Consider the following 27,329-nt stretch of genomic DNA (forward strand, 5'->3'; position numbering starts at 1 on the left):
ATAGGGAATGCACTACCAGGTTTGTTTCAATGCCCAGGCTAAATACTTCTTGGCATGTTATCTCTGTGCCGGGGGGGGGGGGAGGGAGTAGCCATCGCATTCACTCTGCCCAAAGTAATGCAGCAAAAACATATTTCCAATGAGGGGCAAGGCGAGCTTCAAGAGCCATCTAGAGGCTACTTAGCTAAGTCAGTACAGTACCTTGCTGAAAGGAAGCAGCCCGGATGAGAGGGGCGCAAGCCACAAATGCTCCCAACAGCCCTTGGACACTTTTTGAACAAAATTGTGAAAGAGGAGACTGCCAAAAATGGTCTGATGCTCAACATCAAAAAAACTAAGATCATGGCCACTGGTCCCATCACCTCCTGGCAAATAGAGAGGAAGATATGGAGGCAGTGACAGATTTTACTTTCTTGGGCTCCATGATCACTGCAGATGGTGACAGCAGCCATGAAATTAAAAGACACCTGCTTCTTGGGAGGAAAGCAATGACAAACCTCAACAGCATCTTAAAAAGCAGAGACATCACTTTGCCGACAAGGGCAAGAAGAGAAGGGACAACAGAGGATGAGATGGTTGGACAGTGTCATGTAAGGTACCAACATGAATTTGACCAAACTCCGGGAGGCAGTGGATAGAAGACAGGAGGGCCTGGCGTGCTCTGGTCCATGGGGTTTGTGAGTGTGTAACGAACAAGCATCCAAAACCCAACCTTCACCAAACTTGGAAGGAGTATAGAAGAAAGTCTGGAGAAGTTTCCCTGCAATTTTGGTGTATCTAGGTGTCTGGGGAGCCATTTTATAGCTCAATGAGTCAAATAAAAAACACTATAAATTAGTTGATTTGTATCCATCGCGGGCATCAATTCGAATGAATAAAAATCAAATTAGCGATTTTTGATGAATTTTGCAATTATTTTTTTTAAATTTGTGCTCATCTCTTAACTGCAGACCATTTCCTTAGGGGGGCAAAGTTGCCCTGGAAATTGCTGTCTTCCTGTGTCGGCCTCACCCACCTGCTTTGACCTCAAAATTCAATGGTCAGAAACTTACAAAAACCTGCATCAAGATAAGGTTGTTGTTCTTTCAAATGGTAGAGGACTTTGTTATATTCCCTGTTATAGACTAATGGCAATCCTTTTTGGGGAAAAGCAGCCAAGTGGAACTTGCTTATTTTGCAGGATTGGAAGGCAGCTGAAGGTTCCCAAAGGGGCAGGCTCTTCCCGACGAATGCCTTCAGACATTCCTAGCACAAGAACTTGGTGACGGTTAACAACAGTCCTGTAAAGTAGACCCACACAACAGCTTCTGTAGTACAGCAAGTTTACAGTTTGCAATACCATGTCGAATAATGTTTCAATATGCCCTTGAAGGGTGATGCCTAAGAAGTGGTCTAACAAATAGGGATAATTTTTTTTAAATTAAGAAGACACATTGGGCATTGAAAAATCCAAGTTATCTATTCAGCAGCTTAAAAGGGGTTTTAAAAAGCACAGAGTAAAGTTGCAGTTAATAAAGTTTATTTAGAATAGTAATTGAAAAAGGGAAGATGAAGAGACGTAGAAGGAAAAAGAGATTACAAAAAGTCACACATATACACAGACATCAAGATACAGCGACTGTTTACAAAACATGAATAGCAAGAAGGCATGCTTCAGAAAGTCCCTATTTAAACTGGAGGATTTTTCTCTATCCCTTGGACTTTTAAGTCATAAGGAAATGGATCTGTCATTAAGGTGCCTATCATAGTGTTTCCAGCATAGGACTAAAATGGATGTACCGGGACAATTCTAACTGTGTCTATGCTTCCTTTCCACCTCTATGCTTCCCTTCCAGTCGTATCCTATTTTTGCCTTCCCATCCTATGGAAGAGGTACCATTCCCTGTTCTTCTTACTTAACCAGATCCAAAAACTGAATAGGGGTTTGTTTTTTAGACTATAACCTCCACAATCTCCCCAGGCAACATGGCTGAAACAGCTGAAGGGTATTTGTATGGTTTCTCTCCTGAATGGAGTTTCTGGTGCTTCAGAAGGTTTGACTTGTGAGTAAAACATTTCCCACACTCCTGGCATTTGTACAGCTTCTCTCCTGTGTGGATTCTCTGATGAGTCATGAGATGAGAAGTGCAAGCAAAATATTTCCCACACTCCTGGCATCTGTATGGTTTCTCTCCTGTGTGGACTCTCTTGTGGCTCATAAGGGTTGAATTCCAGGCAAAATATTTCCCACACTCCAGGCATTTGTATGGTTTTTCCCCTGAGTGAACTCTCTGATGCCTCCTAAGGTCTGAGGTTTGAGCAAAACATTTCCCACATTCCTGACATTTATATGGTTTGAGACTTGAGTGAACTTTCTGATGCCTCCTAAGGTCTGTCTCTTGGGCAAAACATTTCCCACACTCCTGGCAGTTGTATGGTTTCAATCCTGAGTGCACTTTCTGGTGCCTCAGAAGATTTGAATTTCGAGAAAAACACTTTCCACATTCCAGGCATTTATATGGTTTCAAACCTGAGTGCACTTTCTGGTGCTTCAGAAGATTTGAATTGTGAGGAAAACATTTCCCACACTGCTGGCATTTACATGGCTTGTCCCCTGAGTGCACTCTCTGATGCCTTTTAAGATCTGGTTTTTGAACAAAACACTTCCCACACTCCTGGCAATCATAGGGCTTTTCTCCTGTGTGGACTCTCTGGTGTTTTAGAAAGTCTGAATGCCAAGCAAAACATTTCCCACACTCCAGGCATTTGGATGGTTTCTCTCCTGTGTGGACTCTCTGGTGGATCAAAAGGATGGAATTTCTGAGAAAAGATTTTCCACACTCCTGGCATTTGTACGGTTTCTCTCCTGAGTGAATTCTCTGATGCCTCCTAAGGTACGGCTTTTGAGCAAAATATTTTCCACACTCCTGGCATTTGTAAGGTTTCAATGCCGAGTGGACTTTCTGATGCTTTAGTAGGTTTGCATTGAGAGGAAAGCATTTCCCACACTCTGGACATTTGTATGGTTTTTCTCCTGTGTGGAGTTTCTGGTGTGCCAGAAGGTTTGAATTGTTAGCAAAACATTTCCCACACACCTGGCATTTAAATGGTTTCTCTCCTGTGTGGACTCTCTGGTGGATCATAAGGGCTGAGTTCCAGGCAAAATATTTCCCACACACCTGGCATTTGCATGGTCCCTCTCCTGTATGGATTCTCTGGTGGATCATAAGGCTTGAGTTCCATGTAAAACATTTCCCACACTCTTGGCATTTGAATGGTTTTTCTCCTGTATGGATTCTCTGGTGGATCAAAAGAACTGAATGCTGAGCGAAACATTTCCAACACTCCTGACATTTGTACGGTTTCAATCTTGAGTGGCCGTTCTGATGCTTCCTAAGGTTAGAGATTTGAGCAAAATATTTTCCGCACCCTTGACATTTGTATGGGTTTAAACCTGAAAGAACTTTCTCATGCTTCATAAGGTTTTGAGGAAAACTTTTCCCAAACTCTTGGCATTTACACAATTTCTCTTTTGAGTGGATTCTCTGATGCCTCCTAAGGTCTGGCTTTTGAGCAAAACTTTTTCCGCACTCCTCGCATTTGTGTGGTTTCTCTCCTGAGTGAAATTTCTGATGTCTCCGAAGGTCTGGCTTTTGAGCAAAACATTTCCCACACTGCTGGCATTTGTACGGTTTCTCTCGTCTCTGGCAAGTCACAGGGTTTAAATTCCAGACAAAAAGTTGATTGTTATCTTCACATGGGTTCTCTCTTATGCAGTCATCCTGCTGGCATGGAAGTGGTAACTTGAAATCAAGATATTTTCTGGTTGCTTGACTTCTAAAATGTTTCTTTCCAGGCACTTTTGTTAAGGCAGAACATTTCTCACACAGAGTGCATTTGTAGGGCTTTTCTGTGATAGAGCACATCTGTTCTGCATGAATTTGTTGGTGCCTTTGAAGGTCACATCTGTGAGTAAAAACACTGCCACAGTTGGTACATGTTCTCCTCTTGTTATCTGCTAGGAAAAATCACAAACACAGAAAACAGTGACTCTCTAGTGTGAGTGACAAAGATCTTCAGAAAGGAGGAAAGGCAATTCTGATTACACAAAGAGAATGGTGCAGTTGCAGTAAAACTGATCTCTCCTCAGCAGGCCAGAAGGAAAAAATAGAAATACAATCAACCCTCGACTTATGAATGTCCCTACATACGAACTTTTTGATTTACGAACGACTCCGTTCACAAAATTTGGCATCAATTGCGAACAGAGCCTCGACCTACGAATGAGGTCAAGGCTCTGTTCACAAGACAATGCCATTTTTTTGCAAATGGAGCTTTTCATCACCTTCAGAGCTCTCAAAAGGCTTGCCCATGACATCAGAGGAAGCCCTTTGAGAGCTCCAAAGAAAAAAAGGCAGGGAGAAAGGGCTGGAAATTCGAATTTCCCGCCCTTTCTCCCTGCCTTTTTTGCCTTCGGAGCTCTCAAACAGCTTCTTCCAATGTCGGGGGGAAAGCCCTTTGAGACCTCCAAAGGCAATTTTTTGAAATGCTGAAACGGATTAATTCCGGCCCCATCTATTTCAGTGTAAAATGGTACTTCGACTTACGAACTTTTTGACATACAAACGCCGTTTCGAAACGGATTAAGTTCGTAAGTTGAGGTACCACTGTAGGTTGCTTCTAGACCCACCCCAAATCAGCAGGAAAATGTTACACTAAAGCTCAAGTGTTCCTAACGTAAGATGGCTCCTACCTTTTAAAAGATTTTCTCCTGAGAAGATGGCTGGCTGCTACTTTGCACCGCAAGCAGTGCTATTACAGGCTGCAGATAGACATTAGTTAACTAAAATGAATCAATCACACTTTTAAAAGGGAAGGAACATCCTCATTATGTACAGGTTGTTTTGGATGTCTAGCACTTGCAGTGGTAGCACAAGTACACATCCATCATTCTAGATAGGAGCCACTTTCCAAAACATCTGGAAGTTCAAATCTTCCCTGTCTCAATCTACAATCAAAGTACCTTCTCTCACTCTCTCTTCAGCCAGCCTTTCCCTAACTCCCCCCTTCATCTCAGAAGACAAAATGTAATTTCATCACTAGGAGTCTTTTGGCTGAAAAATGCCTGTGAATAGGAGAAATTTATATGTACAGAGAAAACTGTTACGTTGAGGATTCAACCAGTCTTGGTTTGAGCGTGCAGCATGCAATTGTACAGGGGAGAAAAAAACACATGATTCCAGGCCTTATAATGCTGCCTCCCCAGAATAAATGAGATTATGCTTCTTCAGTGAATAAATCCATCCCCAGGTCATTGCCACATTTTGAAAATACAGCTGTTCTGTCTTCCCTAGACTATTCCTCTAAGACGGGAGAGAGAAGTGTCTGCTTTAGCCCACTCTTCTCACCCATCCCCACATGTAGTGCACATGTAGAACATTCCTACTGTTATGTTATCTGTATGAAAATCTTAATCAGAGTAGCACCTCAGTGGAATCTATTAAGTTAAGGCAGGAGTGGAGAACCTTTAGCCCACTGCTCCCATTATGTTTCATCATTAGTCAGGTTGGCAAAGGCTGATGGGAGATGGGGGTTTACCAGTATCTAAAGGTTCATCATGACAAGGTTTGGGTTAAACCTGGAGAGAGATTGTTAAATGAAGTTTGGAAAATGAACTAAGTATTTGTAAGAATCAGAGCTCTAAAGTAAATGCTAGGCATGAGTCAATGCAGCTGAGCTGATTGTACCAGCAGGATGAACAATCACAGGATTGGCTCATCATGGGGATAAAGCTGGGAGACCAAGCAGAAAACATTGTGGGTTGTTGTGGGAGTTGCTACGGTCGTGGAGTGGTGTTGTCGAACTGGAGAATCCTGTGGAAGCCGTATCTACGAGCTTGGGAGAAGAGGAACTCTGATGAACCGGACTGACTGCATGGTATATTGACCTTGACTATTTACTGGACTCTGACATTGATTTAAGCTCTGTAACTCTGAGGATATTGCCATGTGTGACTATTGGGACTGGACAAAGACTACGCTGTGTATATACCTGTACATATCCTGTATATAATATATATTATTCTACTATCAAGACTGTTTGCTGCCTGTGTCTTCACTTCACTCTGGGAAGCTCTGCTGGTTATCACCTACTGGGTTAATCCTTGTCATACCGCTAACTCTGTCACATCAGAGTTCTCCAACTTTCAATTAAGGTTCCCTAAGTGGCTGGCAGTGCTCTGGTCCATGAGGTCACAAAGAGTTGGGCACGACTTAACGACTACACGACAACAGCAAAGTGGCTGGAACCCTTCACTGATTGCTGCCTTGTCATGGCGAAGGGGCCTGAGCAATTCAGAGAAGCTATGGGCTATGCCGTGCAGGGGCACCCAAGACGGACAAGTCATAGTGGAGAATTCTGACTAGACGCGATCCACCTGGAGCAGGAACTGGCAAGCCACTCCAGTATCTTTGCCAAGAAAACCCAACGGACAGAAACAAAGAAGGACAGATCCTGAAGCTGAGGCTCCAATACTTTGGCAATCTCATGGGAAGAGAAGACTCCCCGGAAAAGACTCTGATGTTGGGAAAGTATGAAGGCAAGAGGAGAAGGGGACGACAGAGGACAACATGGATGGACAGTTTCATGGAAGCCACTAACATGAATCTCACCCAACTCCAGGAGGCAGTGGAAGACAGGAGGGCCTGGCATGCTCTGGTCCATGGGGTCACGAAGAGTCTGACATGACTTAACGACTAAACAACAACAAAGTGGTTTCCTGAGATACTGTCAGGAGACTGGGAACTTACCGAGAGAAGTCACAATCCTACAGTTCTCCTGCATGACTTCCTTATGTAGAGCTCTCTGGCGAGGATCCAGCAGTGCCCACTCCTCTTGGGTGAAATCCACAGCCACGTCCTCAAAGGTCAGTGGACACTGAGTAAGGAAAAAAAATCTATTAGTCATAGAAAAGTCTACTGGCAAAATTCCGAAGGCTAGCTAAAATGTAACAGCTGGGACTTATAATGCAGGATTCAAACTTTGGTGGCTGGAATTCACAGTGTGACTAATAAGCGGAAGCTTCATCCATACAAGGCAGAAGTGCTCCTGGTTGGTTGAAAGGGGAAAGAATTTCAGTCTGTGCCAGGTAGGGTTAAGGTCCCCCTGAAAACACAGGTTTGCAGCTAGAACGTGTTCATGGATTCCTTCCTGAGCCGCATGCCCAGGTCTTGATGATGGCCAAGGTTGCCATTTAGAGAGTGAAACGAGTGTGCTAGATGCAGATGTCTCATCTGGCCCCGTGAGACATGCTTTACTTACCTCCAGGCTGGATTACTGTAACATGCTCTCCATGCCTTTGCAAAGTGTTCAGAAATCTCAGCAGGTCCAAAACGATGCCACCAGCTTGTTCCCCGAGACTGGTTAAAGGCATCACATAACTCCACCCCACCCCCCAGTACATCGCCTCTGCTTGTTGCTGATCTGTTTCTGGCAGAATTCATGTTTTCTGCTTTTGACCTACAAAGCCCTCAACAATGTGGGCGGAAGAGAGAGCCTTTTTGGTTACTGCTGCCAAGCAGAGGAACTCTCTCCACGGGAGGGCAGGCTGGCGTTTCTGCAAGCAGGCTGAGACCTTTTCTTTCAGGCAGGCTTTACCCCAAGAGCTGCCGAAGAGAAGAGCTGCTATTTTATTTTAAGAAAGTTTTAAATACAGTTTGTTTTAATACCATAAGCTGCCTCGGGTCCTCCCGAGGAGAAAGGACGAAATACAAATATTTTAAATAAAGAAATGAACAACAATCATAGATTAATTAACGGCATAAGGGCTCCGTGCCCCTTCCAGGACAGAGGCTGCAACCCTTGGAATTCCACTTGCAAGGAAGGGTCTTAACAGCAGGACAGAGAGGAGAGGGCTTACCCTTAGGCCTCACCTGTAGGCTGTCTATGAGCATCAGAGAAGCCACTTCTGGACACACGATCTCTGTCCAGATGGGCCTTCCGTCTCTTCCAGAAGGAAAGAGATGCAGGATTATGGATAGGGATGGGAAAACAATTTATATATTCACAAAGGCTTTCATGGCCAGGATCTAATGGTTGTTGTGGGTTTTTCGGGCTCTTTGGCCATGTTCTGAAGGTTGTTATTCCTAACGTTTCATCAGTCTCTGTGGCCGGCATCTTCAGAGGACAGTGCTGTCCTCTGAGTGCTGTCCTCTGAAGATGCCGGCCACAGAGACTGGCGAAACGTTGGGAAGAACAAACTTCAGAACATAGCCAAAGAGCCTGAAAAACCCACAACAACCAAACAATTTATACTTTTGCCATATTTAATTTTTAAGTGTAATTTTTACAGAAATGAGCATATCAAATTCCTCAAGCCCATAATGAATGTCTTCCCAGGTAGGACTCTGATTTTGCACATAAAATATTAAGTAAACAACACAAACAAGATAACCACCGAATCAGTGGCCAAATTCCTTCTCTCTGCCCAAAGAATACGAAAAACAATCTTGACCTCTACCTAACCCTGTCATAAAAAAACAAAAACAAAAAAACAAGGTTTTAGCTGTCTTGAAATGTTTTAATTGCTTGAATTTATTTTAAGTATTACATGTATGTATTTTAATGTGTCGGAGACCGTAAAATAAAGATTGATTGATTGTATATAATATTAATATTTTAAAAAAACGTAGGGGTAATCTATTTTATTACTTTATACTGTGTAAACTGTCTTGAAATGTTTTGATTGCTTGAATTTATTTTAAGTATTACATGTATGTATTTTAATGGGTCAGAGACCACAAAATAAAGATTGATTGATTGATACAGTGGTGCCCCGCATAGCGACGTTAATCTGTTCCAGATTAATCATCGCTATGTGGAAACATCGCTAAACGGAACGGAAAAACTGTTTAATGCGTTCCTATGGGGATAAACTCACCGTTCAGCGATGTTCCTCCATGGGGGGGGCCATTTTCGGTGCCTCTAAAGCGAGGCAACACAGCGGGGCGACCAGCTGACTGAAAATGGGGCCTTTGGCATTTTCCCCCAGCTGAGCAGCGGGAGCTTCAAAGGCCCGCCGCTCAGCTGGGAGAAAAAGTCAGCAGTCGGTCGGCGGTGGCTTTGGAAGGACCCCGAAGCCACTGCCGACATTTGCCTTCCGAGCTCTCAAAGGGCTTCCCCCCCCTCTGACATTGGAGAAAGCCCTTTGAGAGCTTGGAAGGCTCTCAGCGGCGGCGGCGGGGGCAGGGTAGGGGGTGTCTGGATGGCTTCCAGGCGAAGCACTGGAAGCCATCCGGAACCCCCCTTGCCCCCGCCGCCGCCGCTTGGAGCTGCCCCGCGCCCGGCCAGCGCGTCCGAGCGGCAGTGGAGAAGCCTTACTCCGAGGCCTCTCGGAAGAGCTGGCCGCGAAAATGCCGGCCAGAGCTTCTGAGAGACCTCGGGGGAAGGCTCCTCCTCCACCCCTCAGACGCGCTGGCTGGCATTTTTGCGGCCAGCGCTTCCGAGCTGCTGCGGAGAAGCCTTCCCCAAGGCCTCTCGGTTGCGCTGGCCACTAAAATGGCGGCCAGCGCGTCCGAGTGGCGGCGGTGGAACCTTGCCCCTCCTCCCGGCTCTGCCCGACCCACCCCTCACCCTCATCTCCGCCGCCGCCGCTGGGTTTCGGAAGCCGCTTCCAAAGCCCAGCAGCGGCGGCGGAGAAGGGGGTGAAGGGTTGGGAGGAGGGCGGCCGGGATCCACGTCGCGGCTGGCTACCCCATCCGTGGTCGGACTCTCGCTAGTCTGACCGTGGATGGGGTAGCCAGCCGCGAGGCGGATCCAAGCACCGGCGGCAGCGAGGCTACCGTCGGCATTTCCCCCCAGCTGAGCGGCAGGGCTCCCGCTCAGCTCAGGGAAAATGCCCCCTCCGAAGGGGAATCCCCGTGGTGGTGGCCTCGGAAGGACCCTTCGGAAGGGTCCTTCCGAGGCTACTGCCGGCATTTCCCCCCAGCTGAGCGGCAGGAGCGGTCCTTCGGAGGCTCCCGCCACTCAGCTGGGGGAAAATGGGGCCTATGGGGGAAAAATAGCAAAGCGATTTTTCCCCATAGGCAACATCGCAAAAGCGATGGCAAAAAAGCCATTGCTATGCGGATTCATCGTTAAACGGGGCGCTCGTTATATGAGGCACCACTGTATTTAATTTCATCTTCAAATATGAAGCGAAATGAGATTTTTCTGCTCTACAACTGCTAAATGCAACATGTACTGCTATCCTAAGCATGGAGAACACTAGGTTACATTTAGTGCCATATAGAGGTTGAAGCTAAGGAAAGTGGAGGGGGTGGGAAGTGGCTACCCTAGGATAGAACTGACTAACCCAAGGAAAATGCAGATTTTTAACAGCTGAGAACTTCAAACACTGGATCTGCATGGGCTAATTTGCCAGCCCAGGTGGATAAAGTTTGTCATTCAGCTGTTCTCATTCTTAACTTCTCCACAGTTCCCACACAGAAAAACTGATGAATTTTGTAACCTCTCATCTAAAACAAACTGCGGGGAAAAATCTTCTCCAATCCTTCCCAAAGAGGTGAGTGGGAAATAGAGGGAACTGGGCTGCTACTTGCCTGTCTTCTTAGTGATCCTCGCTCCACCTCTTCCGCTCTGATTCCATCACATGACAGAACGGGCGACTCCAAATGTGCTGCCGGCATTGTGCCAATCCCTGTGAGAGACAGAAAAGAGGTGGGAAGCCAGCTGCATCAGCCTGTCTCAGACACTATGATTAGATGCTTTCAATGTTTACTAGGATGTAACCTCTTTCAAAAGAGTGGGGTTAGTTATCTCCCAATCAAATGTATGAGACTGCTCTAGAAGACATTGTGGTGCAGGGGTTCAAATGCTGGACTCTAGAGTTGCAATTTCTAGTTGCCATTCATCCATGGCACTCACTGGGCGGCTTGTACTAGTCACACTCACTCATCCTGACATGGCTCACAGGGATGTACTTGAGATGGCAAAGGTTGAGGCAAACAGCTATGAAGTACTGGACACATGAGGAATATATATACAGTGGTGCCTCACTTGATGACGTTAATCCGTTCCAGCGAAATCGCTGTTAAGCGAAATCGTCGTCAAGTGAATTTTAAAAAACCCATTGAAATGCACTGAAAACTCTTCAATGCGTTCCAATGGGCTAAATAACTCATCGTAAAGCAAAGATCCTCCATAGGGTGGCCATTTTCCGCTGCATGTATAGCGAGGAATCCATCCTAAAGCACAGCGGGGAGCCATTTTGCACAGCGGGCAGCCATTTTAGAGCCGCCGATCAGCTATTTGAAAATAGTCGTCTAGCGAAAAATTGGTTCCCGAAGCAGGGAACTGACCGTGAAGCAAATTTTTCCTATTAGAACATCGTTTTGCGATGCAAAAAAAAGCGATCGCAAAAACCTCGTCGTGGTTTCGTTTAACGAGGTAATCGTTAAGCGAGGCACCACTGTAATGCACAAGTAGATAGATATATAAACTCACAATGCAAGGTGTCAGGATATCCTTTCCCCATTTTTATTTTAGCTGGCTGAATCAGCTCAGTGGTTTAGGTATCTGAGCCAGAGTCTGGGAGTTTGATTCCCCACTGTGCTTCCTGTGAGTGGAGGAACAGACCCAGGACACTTCCAGAAGAAATGAAGAGTAAACCACCTCTAAGTATTCAGTACCTGAAAAATCCCCAAAAGGATTGACATATGCCTGCACTGATTTGATGACACATGATTATTTTTATTATAAGTCTTAAGTTCTCTAATTTCATTTGAGTGAAACAGAGCTCTTTAAGTTTGACATTGTAGCTACATAACAAAAGGCTTTTTTCTGCATATAAATTCTTCAATTGCTGATCTCTGAAACACATTTTGTAAATGGAAAAAAGTGTGCTGATAACTCTTTCCTCCCACTCCCAAAACTGAAGGAAACCAAGGCAGCCAACACGAATCCTTACCTGGCAAGGTGGCCCCTCCATCCGTTGGTCTGTTCTTCAGTACAGCCTTCTCTTCGGGAGGCAAATCCGACTGAACTTCCAGAGACAGATTTTTGACCTCAGAGAGAAGGGGAAATCCAAGACAAACAATGAGAGAAAAGAACAGATAAAGAAATGCTACAGGCAGATATCTATATTTATGGGGTTGGAACTCCTCCACTCAATTGAGGCCACACCTTGCCTCTGCAGCCGCAACACCACATTACGTTCTTTTGGGGATGGAAACAGTAAAACATGGTGTTTTCTTTAAAAACAGAAGAGCATGAATGATCTTCTTCAGTCTTGCTGACCAACAAGACGGAATTTGAGGGGGGGTGTATCCACTTTCAGTGGAACAGTTACCAATTAGGCAGTGACTGTAGGGCCATCACAAAGGAAAGTGGGGATGAAGAGGAAATGCTCTCACCTTCTGCTCTTCCTGCCTCTTCTCCTCTGCATGGTTCAGGAGGAAGCCTTCGGCCAGGGCCACCGCCTGGGAACTGGTCTCCGCTCCACATTCCCTCACCCAGCTCTCTATCTCCAAGGGAAGGATCGCTAGGAATTGCTCCAGGACCACCAAGTCCAGGATCTGAGTCTTCGTGTTCCTTTCTGGTTTCAGCCACTGACAGCAAAAATCGTGAAGCCGGCTGCAAGCCTCTCGGGGACCCTCCGCTTCCTGGTAAGAAAACTGCCTAAAGTGCTGCCATTGTTCATTTGAGCCAACTGTGTCCTCATCCGGGAAATTCTGCACCTCTCGCCAACAGAATTCCTCACTGCTCCCCATCTTGATGGCAGGGAGGCCAGCTACGCCATCCTCAGCCATCTTTGATCTGTGCTGAAGCAAATCTTCCAGTGGAGGCAAAGGAGCCCTCCGTCTTCTCTCTCAGGTAAAAGACTACCTTATCAGACCCTGCTGCTTAAAGGTAAAGGTTCCCCTTGACAATTTGTCCAGTCATATCCGACTCTAGGGGCCGGTGCTCATCTCAGTTTCCATTGTCCAAAGACAATCTTCTGTGGTCACGAGGCCAGCACGACTAGACATGGAATGCTATTACCTTCCCACCGTTGTGGTACCTATTTATCTACTCGCATTTTGCATGCTTTCGAACCTCTAGGTTGGCAGGAGCTGGGACAACCAACGGGGGCTCACTCCATCATGTGGATTTGATCTTACGACTGCTGGTCTTCCGACCTTGCAGCACAGAGGCTTCTGCGGTTTAACCCGCAGCGCCACCACGTCCCTTTGCTGCTAAACCTTTGCAAATCCAATATGTTATTCTGTTAATAACAATTACACTGCAATGGCAGTAGGAATCGGGAACAGATTCTCTCATCCCTGAAGAAACAAAGGCAGGGAAAGGTAGAGACTTGAGGAGCTTCCTTCCGGTAAGAAACATCAACTGTGTCTTGACTCTGAAAGGTAGGCAGGAGAAAGCCAAGCATGAAATAAAAGCCAGAGACCTGGGGAGCTTCCCCAGCTGAGAGTTACATACAGTACCACCTCTTTTCACTTAAAAAAGAATCAGGAGATACAGGAACCACTCCTAAATGGTCATTAACTACTCATATCCAATCATCACCTAAAGCCACATGCCTTTCTCCTTGATTTCTTTTGCTCCTATCAAGATTTCCTCAAGCCTTTTTAACCCTAAGCATGAAGGTGATTATTATCAAGGCATTCCTTTGACGAAGAAAACCGTATCAATCATTTGGCTTTTAATAGTCAATGCATTCATCAATAGACCATTTACAGTCATAAATTCTCTAAGACATTGGTTGTTGTAGTCTTTTTGGGCTACTTGGCCGTGTTCTGACGGTTGTTCTTCCTAACGTTTCGCCAGTCTCTGTGGCCGGCATCTCCAGAGGACAGGAGTCAGGACTCCGTCTGTGCTCTGGTGTAGAACAACAACCCATCAGATCCCGGCCGTGAAAGCCTTCGCGAATATATTACTTAGTAATTTTGCATGCATGTTATTCTAGATTAAATTATTTTTAGATCATTCGTGTAACCCTGATCTTTAAAAAAAGAGATAATTCTAGCAATTTCCCCGATTTTTAATTTTTGTTAAGCCCTGCCACCATCTTCCACCATCTTTCTCTTCTATTCCCCTTCCTCCCTTCTTTGCATATCTCTCAGAAATTTTTACAAACATTGCTTAGTAATTTTGTACGTACAGTACAGTCTATTATTCTAGGTTAAACTCTTTTAGATCATTCTTGTAAACTTTGACCTTTTAAAAAAGACAATTCTAGCCCTTTCCCCCCGATTTTTAATTTTTATTACTGCCTCAACAGATAGAGGTTCTATCCTTCACCAGCTGAGAAATTCGCTGCCCTCCTGAAACAGAACAAAGGTCGCTATAGCTGTCGCTATAGGACAAGAGCTTCTGCCTAAGGCACCTCATCAAGCCCCGCCAACATCTTTCATCATCTTTCTCTTCTATTCCCCTTCCTCCCTTGTTTGCAGGGCCAGTCCTACAGCTCCTGTCAGGAGTCCAATCTGTCTCCCTCTCCCCCCCCAAAAAAAAACCCCATCCCAGTCAATACTGCATCAAACCTCTTTACCACCTGGACAATGGAAGACGTCCTTTTTTTGGGGGGGCGGCCATCTTGTCTGTGGCTTCGGGCAGCAAAATATCTTGGACCAGCAGCCCCCCCTGCCACACAACCTCCCCCCTCCCTTGAATGGACGCCCGGCCAACCTGCCTTTTTTGTGCCAGCGAACACAGATAGGCCAAGCTAGAATATTTTGCTTCTCCCTAAAATACTTTTAAGAAAGAAAGGAAAATATATATATATATTTCGGAGGCTGTTCCCGGCTCTTATTCGCTAGGGAAGAGCTGGAAAACCCCACAACCGCCTCCCTCTTTCCCTCGTAGTAGCAAAACCACCAAAGCCAGCCCCACAAATCACGATGGGCATCCTTTGGAGGGCTTGCCGGATCCTCTCCTTGAGGGAGGAGGCGCTTCTCTCTCCCCCCGGCCGGCTTGGGGTGGTGGTGGTTGGAGTCCCCTTCTCTCCACCCCCGCTCTCCGGACCCACTCACTTTCCCTGCAAACCCCACGGACGGACTCACCCCCCAGGCGGGAGGCGGGGGCTGCGGCTCAGATCACCCCCAAATAGGTTGAAGCCCTATTTGCCTCCGGAAGATAAAGAAGAAAGGACAGGACGGACACTTCCTGTGTTGGCTTCCCTTTCTCCCCCTTCACCCGGTTCCCTCTAGGAATCCCAACTCAATGCCCTTAACCGTCAGATAGAAGGGTGGCCGGACAGCTCAGTGGTTTTTTTTAGAGATCTGGCTGCAGAGCGGGAGGTTCCAAGTTCGATTCCTGCCACAGGGCCATCTGAGAGAAGACCAAACACCTGGGCGGTTGGCCCTGGGAGAGTCGCACCCTCTCAGAAATACCTCCCAGAAAGAAGGGAAGGGGGAACTACTCCTGAGTCCTTTGTACCTGGGAAACCTAGAAAAGGTTTGCCACAAGTTGGAACTGACGTGAGGGCACATGATTATTGACACGGGTGCAGCCGTGGTTTCTGGCCATGCCAAAAGAGGGAAAAGGCCTTTCTGTTTCTGAGGGAAAAGCTATAGAGAGTTTTCCTCGGGGGGGCAAAAAGGGAGGAAGTACAATTCTTTGTTTTCCATCCCAAGACAGTTCACCCCTTTCTGTTTTCTGAGGGAAAGAGGCAGTTCCAGAAATGCCACAAAAAAGAAAACGCTGGAATCCTCCGGGTTTCCTTATCATGGTTTAGTCTCTATTCTGTTTCTGAGGAACCATCAGCCAAGGAGAACAAACCTATCAGTTCTAAAGGAAATCAACCCTGAATGCTCACTTGAAGGACAGATCCTGAAGCTGAGGCTCCAGTACTTTGGCCATCTCATGAGAAGAAAAGAGTCCTTGGAAAAAACCTTGATGTTAGGAAGGTGTGATGGCAAGAGGAGAAGGGGACGACCGAGGATGAGATGGCTGGACAGTGTCTGCGAAGCAACCAACATGAACCTGACACAACTCCGGGAGGCAGTAGAAGACAGGAGGGCCTGGCGTGCTCTGGTCCATGGGGTCACGAAGAGTCGGACACGACTAAACGACTAAACACACACATCAGCCTGAAGAAAACACAAGTCATGGGCCAGGATGTGGACTCACTTCCCTCTATTACTATCTCCACACAAGAATTGGAGGTTGTTCATGACTTTGTGTACCTTGGCTCAAAGATCTCTGACAGTCTCTCCCTAGATGTTGAGCTGGACAAACGCATTGGCAAAGCAGCCACCATGTTCTCTAGACTCACAAAGAGAGTATGGCTTAATAAGAAGCTGATGGCATATACCAAGATCCAGGTCTACAGAGCCTGTGTACTGAGCACACTCCTGTTGTGCAGTGAGTCCTGGACCTTTTGTGCACGGCAAGAGAGGAAGCTGAACACCTTCCATATGCATTGCCTCCAGCGCATTTTTGGTATCACCTGGCAGGACAAAGTTCCAAATAGAGTAGTGCTAGAACGAGCTGGAATTTTTAGCATGTATGCATTACTGAAACAGCAATGTCTATTATTATTATTATTATTATTATTATTAGAATATGAATATGAATATTCAGAGCACGTTACCATAGCCTCTTGAGACTGAAGGATGCCTAATTCTAATAATGTTTCTGAGGGAAAAGAAGCCTGGCCCTGTTAGCTTACGTTCTCCTGAGGTAGGCCCACCTCACGTTGAAGCAGTCTGTGGAATGTCAAACAGATTAAAGTAAACTGAGTGTTTTCTCTCCTAACTGCTTGATTTTGAGGGGACAAAGTAACTTGAAAGATTAAGAGCACAGGCTGGAAGAAGGGAGAAAGCGTTTCTCCCCTTTTCCCATGTCAGACCTGAACTTGCGACACTTCCTTGGTCCAGAAGAAAGGAAAAGGAGGAACTTCCCACCCTCTTTTTCTGGCGTGGACTTCATAGTCCTGGGCCGCTGAAGGATCTAAGGCCCCAACAGTGCTCCATAAATGAAAAGGAGGAGAGCCACCTGAGCCCAAAAATCTGGTTGTCGGTGTGATGTGGTCTCGATGACGTTCCACAGTCCTAGGACCATCTAGGGCAGGGACCAAACATTGGTGATGCCATTGCTCGGATTCTCCAGATACAGGGGAAGATCAAGGAGCATATTCTCCCATAGGACTTAAGCACAGCCATTTAAAAATAAAACAAAGCTATGAATGCTTAATGCAGCCATTGGAGTAGCTGAACCAGCAGCTCCCATGGTTAAGCATCCATTTGAGCCACTGGATAGGCTGATCTGAGACCTGGCCACGTTCAGCAGACAATGCAACACGGTCTTCTTTCATAACTGAGTGGCCAATATTTACTTAATAATGCTCTAAAGGCTTTTATTTCCTTCTCTTTTCAGCTGGGCACATTTTCTTCTTACCATTAAGGAAAAAGAACGGAGGAGGAAAGAAAGAGGAAGAAATGAGAGAAAAAAGGCAGGAGAAACCTAGACTCACAAAATCAAAATCAAGACAGCAATAATGCTCTTGGAGATAGCTTTGTTTGGGGGTAAGGCAGGGGAAGAACTGAAAAGAGGGTCTATGAAGCATACTAGAGGTGTAGAGATTTACATTTCTGAATGACAACTGGCTAGGGATTCTAGCAGTTGTAGTCCAAAATAGTAACATCATCTGCTGCAGTCCTCATCCGTGGTTTGCCAGTCCAACAGCATCTATACTTCCCCACTGCTGGTCTTTGAATTTAGTGCAAATGCATAATTTTTATAATTTGTGTTCTTTGCTCCCTTACCTCTGTTATGCTTTAACATTACCTCTCCAATTCAAACTAAGCTGAAACTATGGCTCTTATTAAAAGCAGGATAATGGAACATGTTTTAGGAGTAAAAATCCAACTCAAGAATTGGGTTTCAGGAAGAGCCCCTGGACAATGCCATCTGGAAATGTCAGGGACTGAACTTGGGAGCTTCAGCAAATTGTTGTTGTTTAGTTGTTAAGTCGTGTCCGACTCTTCGTGACCCCATGGACCTCACGGAGTTTGGTCAAATTCATGTTGGTAGCTTCGATGACACTGTCCAACCATCTTGTCCTCTGCCATCCCCTTCTCCTCTTGCCCTCGCACATTCCCAACATGAGGGTCTTTTCCAGGGAGTCTTCTCTTCTCATGAGCTGGCCAAAGTATTGGAGCCTCAGGTTCAGGATTTGTACTTCCAGTGAGTACTCAGGGTTGATTTCCTTCGAAACGGATAGGTTTGTTCTCTTTGCAGTCCAGGGGACTATCAAGAGTCTCCTCCAGCACCACAGATCAATACATCAATTCTTTATCAGTCAGCCCTCTTTATGGCCCAGCTCTCGCTTCCATACATCGTAACTGGAAAAACCATAGCTTTGATTATGGGGACCTTTGTCGGCAAGGTGATGTCTCTGCTTTTTAAGATGCTGTCGAGGTTTGTCTTCGCTTTCCTCCCAAGAAGCAGGGGTCTTTTAATTTCGTGGCTGCTGTCACCATCTGCAGTGATCATGAAGCCCACGAATGTAAAATCTGTCACTGCCTCCATATCTTCCCCTATTTTTTGCCAGGAGGTGATGGGACCAGTGGCCATGGTCTTAGTATTTTTGAACTTCAGACCATTTTCGTGCTCTCCTCTTTCACCCTCATTAAGACGTTCCTTAATTCCTCCTCACCTTCTGCCATCAGAGTGTTATCATCTGTATATCTGAAGTTGTTGATATTTATTCTGGCAATCTTAATTCCATTTTAGGATTCATCCAGTCCTGCCTTTCGCATGATGTATTATGCATGTAAGTTAAATAAGCAAGGAGACAATATATAGCCTTGTCATACTCCTTTCCCAATATTTGAACCAATCAGTTGTTCCATATCCAGTTCTAATTGTTCCTTCCTGTTCCACACATCGGTTTCACAGAAGATAGATAAGGTGGTCAGGCACTCCCATTTCTTTAAGAACTTGCCATAGTTTCCTTTTGTCCACACAGTCAAAGTCTTTTGTGTAGTCAATCAAGCAGATGTTTTTCTGGAACTCTTTGGCTTTCTCCATAATCCAGCGCATGTTAGCAATTTGGTCTCTAGTTCCTCCACCCCTTCGAAATCCAGCTTGTACTTCTGGAAGTTCTCAATCAACATACTGCTGAAGCCTACCTTGTAGGATTTTGAGCATAACCTTGCTAGTGTGTGAAATGAGTGCAATTGTACGGTAGCAGGAGCATTCTTTGCCACTGAAGAAATCAAAGGTTTTCCCATCTACTATTTAAAAATAACTACTATTTAATAGTCAGCTTTTAAAAAAAATTGTAGAGTATTTCCCCCCCTCTGATTTGAGGGACAGGTTGTTCTTGTTCTGTTCCAAAATATCACCTTTACTAGCTGCCTTTCTGGAAGACAACCAAGGGTTGCCCAAGGCAGCCATCATCTGGAGGTTCTCCCATTACCTTTTATACTCCCTCTTCCACATTATAGCTTGTCAAGGTTTGGGATGTGGAGATGGTTCCGAGACAAGTCCGTCTTCCTGGTCGACACCAAAGAGACTCACAGAGACAGTAGGTTCCTTCTTAGCTCATTAGATATATTTATCTATCTTGTTAACAGGATTTATAAAACAGAACGAGATTTTTTAAATTGAAGAATAAGAAAGTTCAATATTACAAATGGTCCAGTTCTGACTGTAAAGCTGATATCTTAATTATTTTACTTCTTTTTGCCCTTAGGGCTTAAGCGCTTTTAGATATTTTAAAGATCTGGCTTTATACAAACTGGGATGTTGGGAAAAGTGGAAGATCTGCCCTTTGATTGACTTGAGCACGGAAGGCATGGTCTTTATGTTGCAAGAGCTGAGTGAGGTTGATGGCAACAGCAGCTTTTGGAGGTCACTCATTTAAAGGGTCACCATTAGTCAGAAGTGATATGACAGTACAGAAGAATGCCCATATTTGTGTATGTTTTTATTTGTATTTAAAATGCGTACCACACCTTTCTATTAAAGGATAGGGTTCAAGGGAGATAAAAACAGATCATTTAGCTAAAAAATTAAGAAACTCATGTAAACCTGCTTCACCATCAAACCATTCAAAGTGAACCAACTAAAGCCATTATAATAACAAAATATGGAAATTCACATTATTTTTAAAAAAGAAAGACATATGAAACATCATATGCCAGTCAAAAAAAAAAAAAGATTTTTTTACTCCTTTCTTCAAATCAGTCAGATGACCATTTGGAAGACAAGGCCTTGAATAGCCTAGGAGCCACACAGAAGGCCATTTCTTGCATGACTGTTCTGAAACTTAATATTTTTGAATGAACTGAGTCATCCTATGAATTAGGTAGAATTCAAACAAACTTGAATAGCCCATGAGTCTTTAATGGCTTTCCCAATATCTTTGATTATTCACCTCATTAGTTCCCTGCACCTATGTAGACTCTGCTGAGTAATACAATTAGAACTGCAAGTAAAACATTGTACATACATTTCTTAACACCTCTGGCATTTGTGTGGCTTCTCTCCTGTATAGGTTTTCTGATGCCTAATGAAGTCTAACTCAGAAATAAAACATATCCCTCATTCTTGCATTGCTATGATCTGTGTTATGTGGATTCTGTGATGCCTCAGAAGATGTGTTTTCTGAGCAAACCTTTATCCACACTCCTGGCATTTGTATGGTTTCTCTCCAGTGTGAACTATCTGGTGTGTCACAAGCGTTGAGTTGTGAGAAAAACATTTACCACACTCCTGACATTTTAATGGTTTCTCTCCAGTGTGGACTCTCTGATGTTTCAGAAGTCCTGAACTCTGAGCAAAACAATTCCCACATTCCTGGCATTTGTATGGTTTTTCTCCGGTGTGGACTCTCTGGTGATTCAAAAGGATTGCTTTCTGAGCAAAACATTTCCCACATTCCTGGCATTTGTATGGTTTTTCTCCGGTGTGGACTCTCTGGTGATGCAAAAGGTTTGCTTTCTGAGCAAAACATTTCCCACACTCCTGGCATTTGTATGGTTTCTCTCCAGTATGGACTCTCTGGTGTGTCACAAGCGTTGAGTTGTGAGAAAAACATTTACCACACTCCTGACATTTGTATGGTTTTTCTCCTGTGTGAAGTCTCTGGTGTGCCAGAAGGTTTGAATTGTTAGCAAAACATTTCCCACACAGCTGGCATTTACATGGTTTCTCTCCTGTGTGGACTCTCTGGTGGATCAAAAGAACTGAATGATGAGTGAAACATTTACCACACTCCTGACATTTGCATGGTTTTTCTCCTGTGTGAAGTCTCTGGTGTGTCAGAAGGTTTGAATTGTTAGCAAAACATTTCCCACACAGCTGGCATTTAAATGGTTTCTCTCCTGTGTGGATTCTCTGGTGGATCAAAAGAACTGAATGATGAGCAAAACATTTCCAACACTCCTGACATTTGTACGGTTTCAATCTTGAGTGGCCATTCTGATGCTTCCTAAGGTTAGAGATTTGAGCAAAATATTTTCCACACTCTTGACATTTGTATGAGTTTAAACCTGAAAGAACTTTCTCATGCTTCATAACATTTTGAGGAAAACTTTTCCCAAACTCTTGGCATTCACACAATTTCTCTTTTGAGTGGATTCTCTGATACCTCCTAAGGTCTGGATTTTGAGCAAAACATTTTCCGCACTCCTGGCATTTGTGTGGTTTCTCTCCTGAGTGAAATTTCTGATGTCTCCGAAGGTCTGGCTTTTGAGCAAAACATTTCCCACACTGCTGGCATTTGTATGGTTTCTCTCGTCTCTGAATACTCTGGCAGGTCACAGGGTTTAAATTCCAGACAAAAAGTTGATAGCTACCTTCATATGGGTTCTCTCTTTTGCAGTCATCTTGTTGGCATGGAAGTGGTAACTTGAAATCAAGATATTTTCTGGTTGCTTGACTTCTAAAATGTTTCTTTCCAGGCACTGTTGTTAAGGCAGAACATTTCTCACACAGAGTGCATTTGTAGTGCTTTTCTGTGGTAGAACACATCTGTTCTGCACGAGTTTGTTGGTGCCTTTGAAGGTCACATCTGTGAGTAAAAACACTGCCACAGTTGGTACATGTTCTCCTCTTGTTATCTGCTAGGAAAAATCACAAACACAGTAAAGAGTGAATCTCTAGTGTGAATGACAAAAATCTTCAGAAAGGGGGAAAGGCACTTCTGATTACACAAAGAGAATGGTGCAGTTGCAGTAAAACTGATCTCTCCTCAGCAGGCCAGAAGGAAAAAATGGAAATACAATCAACCCTCGACTTATGAATGTCCCTACATACGAACTGTTCGATTTACGAATGGCTCCGCAAAAATTGGCATTGACTTGTGTACGGAGCCTTGACCTACGAATGAGGTTGAGGCTCTGTTCGCAAGTCAATGCCATTTTTTGCAAACGGAGCCGTTCGTCGCCTTCAGAGCTCTTAAAAGGCTTTCTCCCCGACATCATAGGAAGCTGTTTGAGAGCTCCGAAGGCAAAAAGGCAGGGAGAAAGGGCGGGAAATTCGAATTTCCCGCCCTTTCTCCCTGCCTTTTTGCCTTCAGATCTCTCAAACGGCTTCTTCCAATGTCGGGGGGAAAGCCCTTTGAGACCTCCAAAGGTAATTAATCATAGATTAATTAACGGCATAAGGGCTCCGTGCCCCTTCCAGGACAGAGGCTGCAACCCTTGGAATTCCACTTGCAAGGAAGGGTCTTAACAGCAGGACAGAGAGGAGAGGGCTTACCCTTAGGCCTCACCTGTAGGCTGTCTATGGGCATCAGAGAAGCCACTTCTGGACACACGATCTCTGTCCAGATGGGCCTTCCGTCTCTTCCAGAAGGAAAGAGATGCAGGATTATGGATAGGGATGGGAAAACAATTTATATATTCACAAAGGCTTTCATGGCCAGGATCTAATGGTTGTTGTGGGTTTTTCGGGCTCTTTGGCCATGTTCTGAAGGTTGTTATTCCTAACGTTTCATCAGTCTCTGTGGCCGGCATCTTCAGAGGACAGTGCTGTCCTCTGAGTGCTGTCCTCTGAAGATGCCGGCCACAGAGACTGGCGAAACGTTAGGAAGAACAACCTTCAGAGCATAGCCAAAGAGCCTGAAAAACCCACAACAACCAAACAATTTATACTTTTGCCATATTTAATTTTTAAGTGTAATTTTTACAGAAATGAGCATATCAAATTCCTCAAGCCCATAATGAATGTCTTCCCAGGTAGGACTCTGATTTTGCACATAAAATATTAAGTAAACAACACAAACAAGATAACCACCGAATCAGTGGCCAAATTCCTTCTCTCTGCCCAAAGAATACGAAAAACAATCTTGACCTCTACCTAACCCTGTCATAAAAAAACAAAAACAAAAAAACAAGGTTTTAGCTGTCTTGAAATGTTTTAATTGCTTGAATTTATTTTAAGTATTACATGTATGTATTTTAATGTGTCGGAGACCGTAAAATAAAGATTGATTGATTGTATATAATATTAATATTTTAAAAAAAGTAGGGGTAATCTATTTTATTACTTTATACTGTGTAAACTGTCTTGAAATGTTTTGATTGCTTCCACTTATTTTAAATATTACATGTATGTATTTTAATGGGTCAGAGACCACAAAATAAAGATTGATTGATTGATACAGTGGTGCCCCGCATAGCGACGTTAATCTGTTCCAGATTAATCGTCGCTATGTGGAAACATCGCTAAACGGAACGGAAAAACTGTTTAATGCGTTCCTATGGGGATAAACTCACCGTTCAGCGATGTTCCTCCATAGGGGGGGCCATTTTCGGTGCCTCTAAAGCGAGGCAACACAGCGGGGCGACCAGCTGACCGAAAATGGGGCCTTTGGCATTTTCCCCCAGCTGAGCAGCGGGAGCTTCAAAGGCCCGCCGCTCAGCTGGGAGAAAAAGTCAGCAGTCGGTCGGCGGTGGCTTTGGAAGGACCCCGAAGCCACTGCCGACATTTGCCTTCCGAGCTCTCAAAGGGCTTCCCCCCCCCCCGACATTGGAGAAAGCCCTTTGAGAGCTTGGAAGGCTCTCAGCGGCGGCGGCGGGGGCAGGGTAGGGGGTGTCCGGATGGCTTCCAGGCGAAGCACTGGAAGCCATCCGGAACCCCCCCTGCCCCCGCCGCCGCCGCTTGGAGCTGCCCCGCGCCCGGCCAGCGCGTCCGAGCGGCAGTGGAGAAGCCTTACTCCGAGGCCTCTCGGAAGAGCTGGCCGCGAAAATGCCGGCCAGAGCTTCTGAGAGACCTCGGGGGAAGGCTCCTCCTCCACCCCTCAGACGCGCTGGCTGGCATTTTTGCGGCCAGCGCTTCCGAGCTGCTGCGGAGAAGCCTTCCCCAAGGCCTCTCGGTTGCGCTGGCCACGAAAATGACGGCCAGCGCGTCCGAGTGGCGGCGGTGGAGCCTTGCCCCTCCTCCCGGCTCTGCCCGACCCACCCCTCACCCTCATCTCCGCCGCCGCTGGGTTTCGGAAGCCGCTTCCAAAGCCCAGCAGCGGCGGCGGAGAAGGGGGTGAAGGGTTGGGAGGAGGGCGGCCGGGATCCACGTCGCGGCCGGCTACCCCATCCGTGGTCGGACTCTCGCTAGTCTGACCGTGGATGGGGTAGCCAGCCGCGAGGCGGATCCAAGCAGCGGCGGCAGCGAGGCTACCGTCGGCATTTCCCCCCAGCTGAGCGGCAGGGCTCCCGCTCAGCTCAGGGAAAATGCCCCCTCCGAAGGGGAATCCCCGTGGTGGTGGCCTCGGAAGGACCCTTCGGAAGGGTCCTTCCGAGGCTACTGCCGGCATTTCCCCCCAGCTGAGCGGCAGGAGCGGTCCTTCGGAGGCTCCCGCCACTCAGCTGGGGGAAAATGGGGCCTATGGGGGAAAAATAGCAAAGCGATTTTTCCCCATAGGCAACATCGCAAAAGCGATGGCAAAAAAGCCATTTCTATGCGGATTCATCGTTAAACGGGGCGCTCGTTATATGAGGCACCACTGTATTTAATTTCATCTTCAAATATGAAGCGAAATGAGATTTTTCTGCTCTACAACTGCTAAATGCAACATGTACTGCTATCCTAAGCATGGAGAACACTAGGTTACATTTGGTGCCATATAGAGGTTGAAGCTAAGGAAAGTGGAGGGGGTGGGAAGTGGCTACCCTAGGATAGAACTGACTAACCCAAGGAAAATGCAGATTTTAACAGCTGAGAACTTCAAACACTGGATCTGCATGGGCTAATTTGCCAGCCCAGGTGGATAAAGTTTGTCATTCAGCTGTTCTCATTCTTAACTTCTCCACAGTTCCCACACAGAAAAACTGATGAATTTTGTAACCTCTCATCTAAAACAAACTGGGGGGAAAAATCTTCTCCAATCCTTCCCAAAGAGGTGAGTGGGAAATAGAGGGAACTGGGCTGCTACTTGCCTGTCTTCTTAGTGATCCTCGCTCCACTTCTTCCGCTCTGATTCCATCACATGACAGAACGGGCGACTCCAAATGTGCTGCCGGCATTGTGCCAATCCCTGTGAGAGACAGAAAAGAGGTGGGAAGCCAGCTGCATCAGCCTGTCTCAGACACTATGATTAGATGCTTTCAATGTTTACTAGGATGTAACCTCTTTCAAAAGAGTGGGGTTAGTTATCTCCCAATCAAATGTATGAGACTGCTCTAGAAGACATTGTGGTGCAGGGGTTCAAATGCTGGACTTTAGAGTTGCAATTTCTAGTTGCCATTCATCCATGGCACTCACTGGGCGGCTTGTACTAGTCACACTCACTCATCCTGACATGGCTCACAGGGATGTACTTGAGATGGCAAAGGCTGAGGCAAACAGCTATAAAGTACTGGACACAGAAGGAATATATAAATATCCAGTGGTGCCTCACTTGATGACGTTAATCCGTTCCAGCGAAATCGCTGTTAAGCGAAATCGTCGTCAAGCGAATTTTAAAAAACCCATTGAAATGCACTGAAAACTCTTCAATGCGTTCCAATGGGCTAAATAACTCATCGTAAAGCAAAGATCCTCCATAGGGTGGCCATTTTCCGCTGCATGTATAGCGAGGAATCCATCCTAAAGCACAGCGGGGAGCCATTTTGCACAGCGGGCAGCCATTTTAGAGCCGCCGATCAGCTATTTGAAAATAGTCGTCTAGCGAAAAATTGGTTCCCGAAGCAGGGAACCGATCACCGTGAAGCGAATTTCTCCTATTAGAACATCGTTTTGCGATGCAAAAAAAAGCGATCGCAAAAACCTCGTCGTGGTTTCGTTTAACGAGGTAATTGTTAAGCGAGGCACCACTGTAATGCACAAGTAGATAGATATATAAACTCACAATGCAAGGTGTCAGGATATCCTTTCCCCATTTTTATTTTAGCTGGCTGAATCAGCTCAGTGGTTTAGGTATCTGAGCCAGAGTGTGGGAGTTTGATTCCCCACTGTGCTTCCTGTGAGTGGAGGCACAGACCCAGGACACTCCCAGAAGAAATGAAGAGTAAACCACCTCTAAGTATTCAGTACCTGAAAAATCCCCAAAAGGATTGACATATGCCTGCACTGATTTGATGACACATGATTATTTTTATTATAAGTCTTAAGTTCTCTAATTTCATTTGAGTGAAACAGAGCTCTTTAAGTTTGACATTGTAGCTACATAACAAAAGGCTTTTTTCTGCATATAAATTCTTCAATTGCTGATCTCTGAAACACATTTTGTAAATGGAAAAAAGTGTGCTGATAACTCTTTCCTCCCACTCCCAAGACTGAAGGAAACCAAGGCAGCCAACACGAATCCTTACCTGGCAAGGTGGCCCCTCCATCCGTTGGTCTGTTCTTCAGTACAGCCTTCTCTTCGGGAGTCAAATCCGACTGAACTTCCAGAGACAGATTTTTGACCTCAGAGAGAAGGGGAAATCCAAGACAAACAATGAGAGAAAAGAACAGATAAAGAAATGCTACAGGCAGATATCTATATTTATGGGGTTGGAACTCCTCCACTCAATTGAGGCAACGCCTTGCCTCTGCAGCCGCAACACCACATTACGTTCTTTTGGGGATGGAAACAGTAAAACATGGTGTTTTCTTTAAAAACAGAAGAGCATGAATGATCTTCTTCAGTCTTGCTGACCAACAAGACGGAATTTGAGGGGGGGTGTATCCACTTTCAGTGGAACAGTTACCAATTAGGCAGTGACTGTAGGGCCATCACAAAGGAAAGTGGGGATGAAGAGGAAATGCTCTCACCTTCTGCTCTTCCTGCCTCTTCTCCTCTGCATGGTTCAGGAGGAAGCCTTCGGCCAGGGCCACCGCCTGGGAACTGGTCTCCGCTCCACATTCCCTCACCCAGCTCTCTATCTCCAAGGGAAGGATCGTTAGGAATTGCTCCAGGA

The 27,329-nt window shown here is 45.5% G+C and overlaps 2 protein-coding genes across 3 annotated transcripts; both read right to left on the reverse strand.

Moving 5' to 3' along the window:
• Positions 1-1,502: 1,502 nt before the first annotated feature.
• LOC110071275 (uncharacterized) lies at positions 1,503-15,140 on the reverse strand. Of its 2 annotated transcripts, none has more exons than XM_078388080.1 (6): positions 15,039-15,140; positions 12,390-13,375; positions 11,945-12,041; positions 10,578-10,675; positions 6,789-6,915; positions 1,503-3,994 (listed from the first exon to the last, which is right to left on the reverse strand). In XM_078388080.1, the coding sequence occupies exons 2-6, from the start codon at positions 12,783-12,785 to the stop codon at positions 1,932-1,934; spliced, it is 2,781 nt and encodes a 926-aa protein (XP_078244206.1). In that variant the 5' UTR covers positions 12,786-13,375; positions 15,039-15,140; the 3' UTR covers positions 1,503-1,931. The 2 variants fall into 2 exon arrangements, with proteins under 2 accessions (XP_078244206.1, XP_072844217.2); XM_072988116.2 differs by having other exon boundaries at positions 1,503-3,997.
• Positions 15,141-19,891: 4,751 nt separating this feature from the next.
• LOC144587459 (uncharacterized) lies at positions 19,892-25,462 on the reverse strand. Its single transcript, XM_078388176.1, is given in 2 exon segments — positions 19,892-22,049; positions 25,365-25,462. A coding segment is annotated over 1 exon segment (1,431 nt). The 5' UTR covers positions 21,961-22,049; positions 25,365-25,462; the 3' UTR covers positions 19,892-20,529.
• Between the last annotated feature and the right edge of the window lie 1,867 nt (positions 25,463-27,329).

The sequence above is a fragment of the Pogona vitticeps genome, chromosome 2 (assembly GCF_051106095.1).
Source record: "Pogona vitticeps strain Pit_001003342236 chromosome 2, PviZW2.1, whole genome shotgun sequence".
Taxonomy (NCBI): Eukaryota; Metazoa; Chordata; class Lepidosauria; order Squamata; family Agamidae; genus Pogona; species Pogona vitticeps.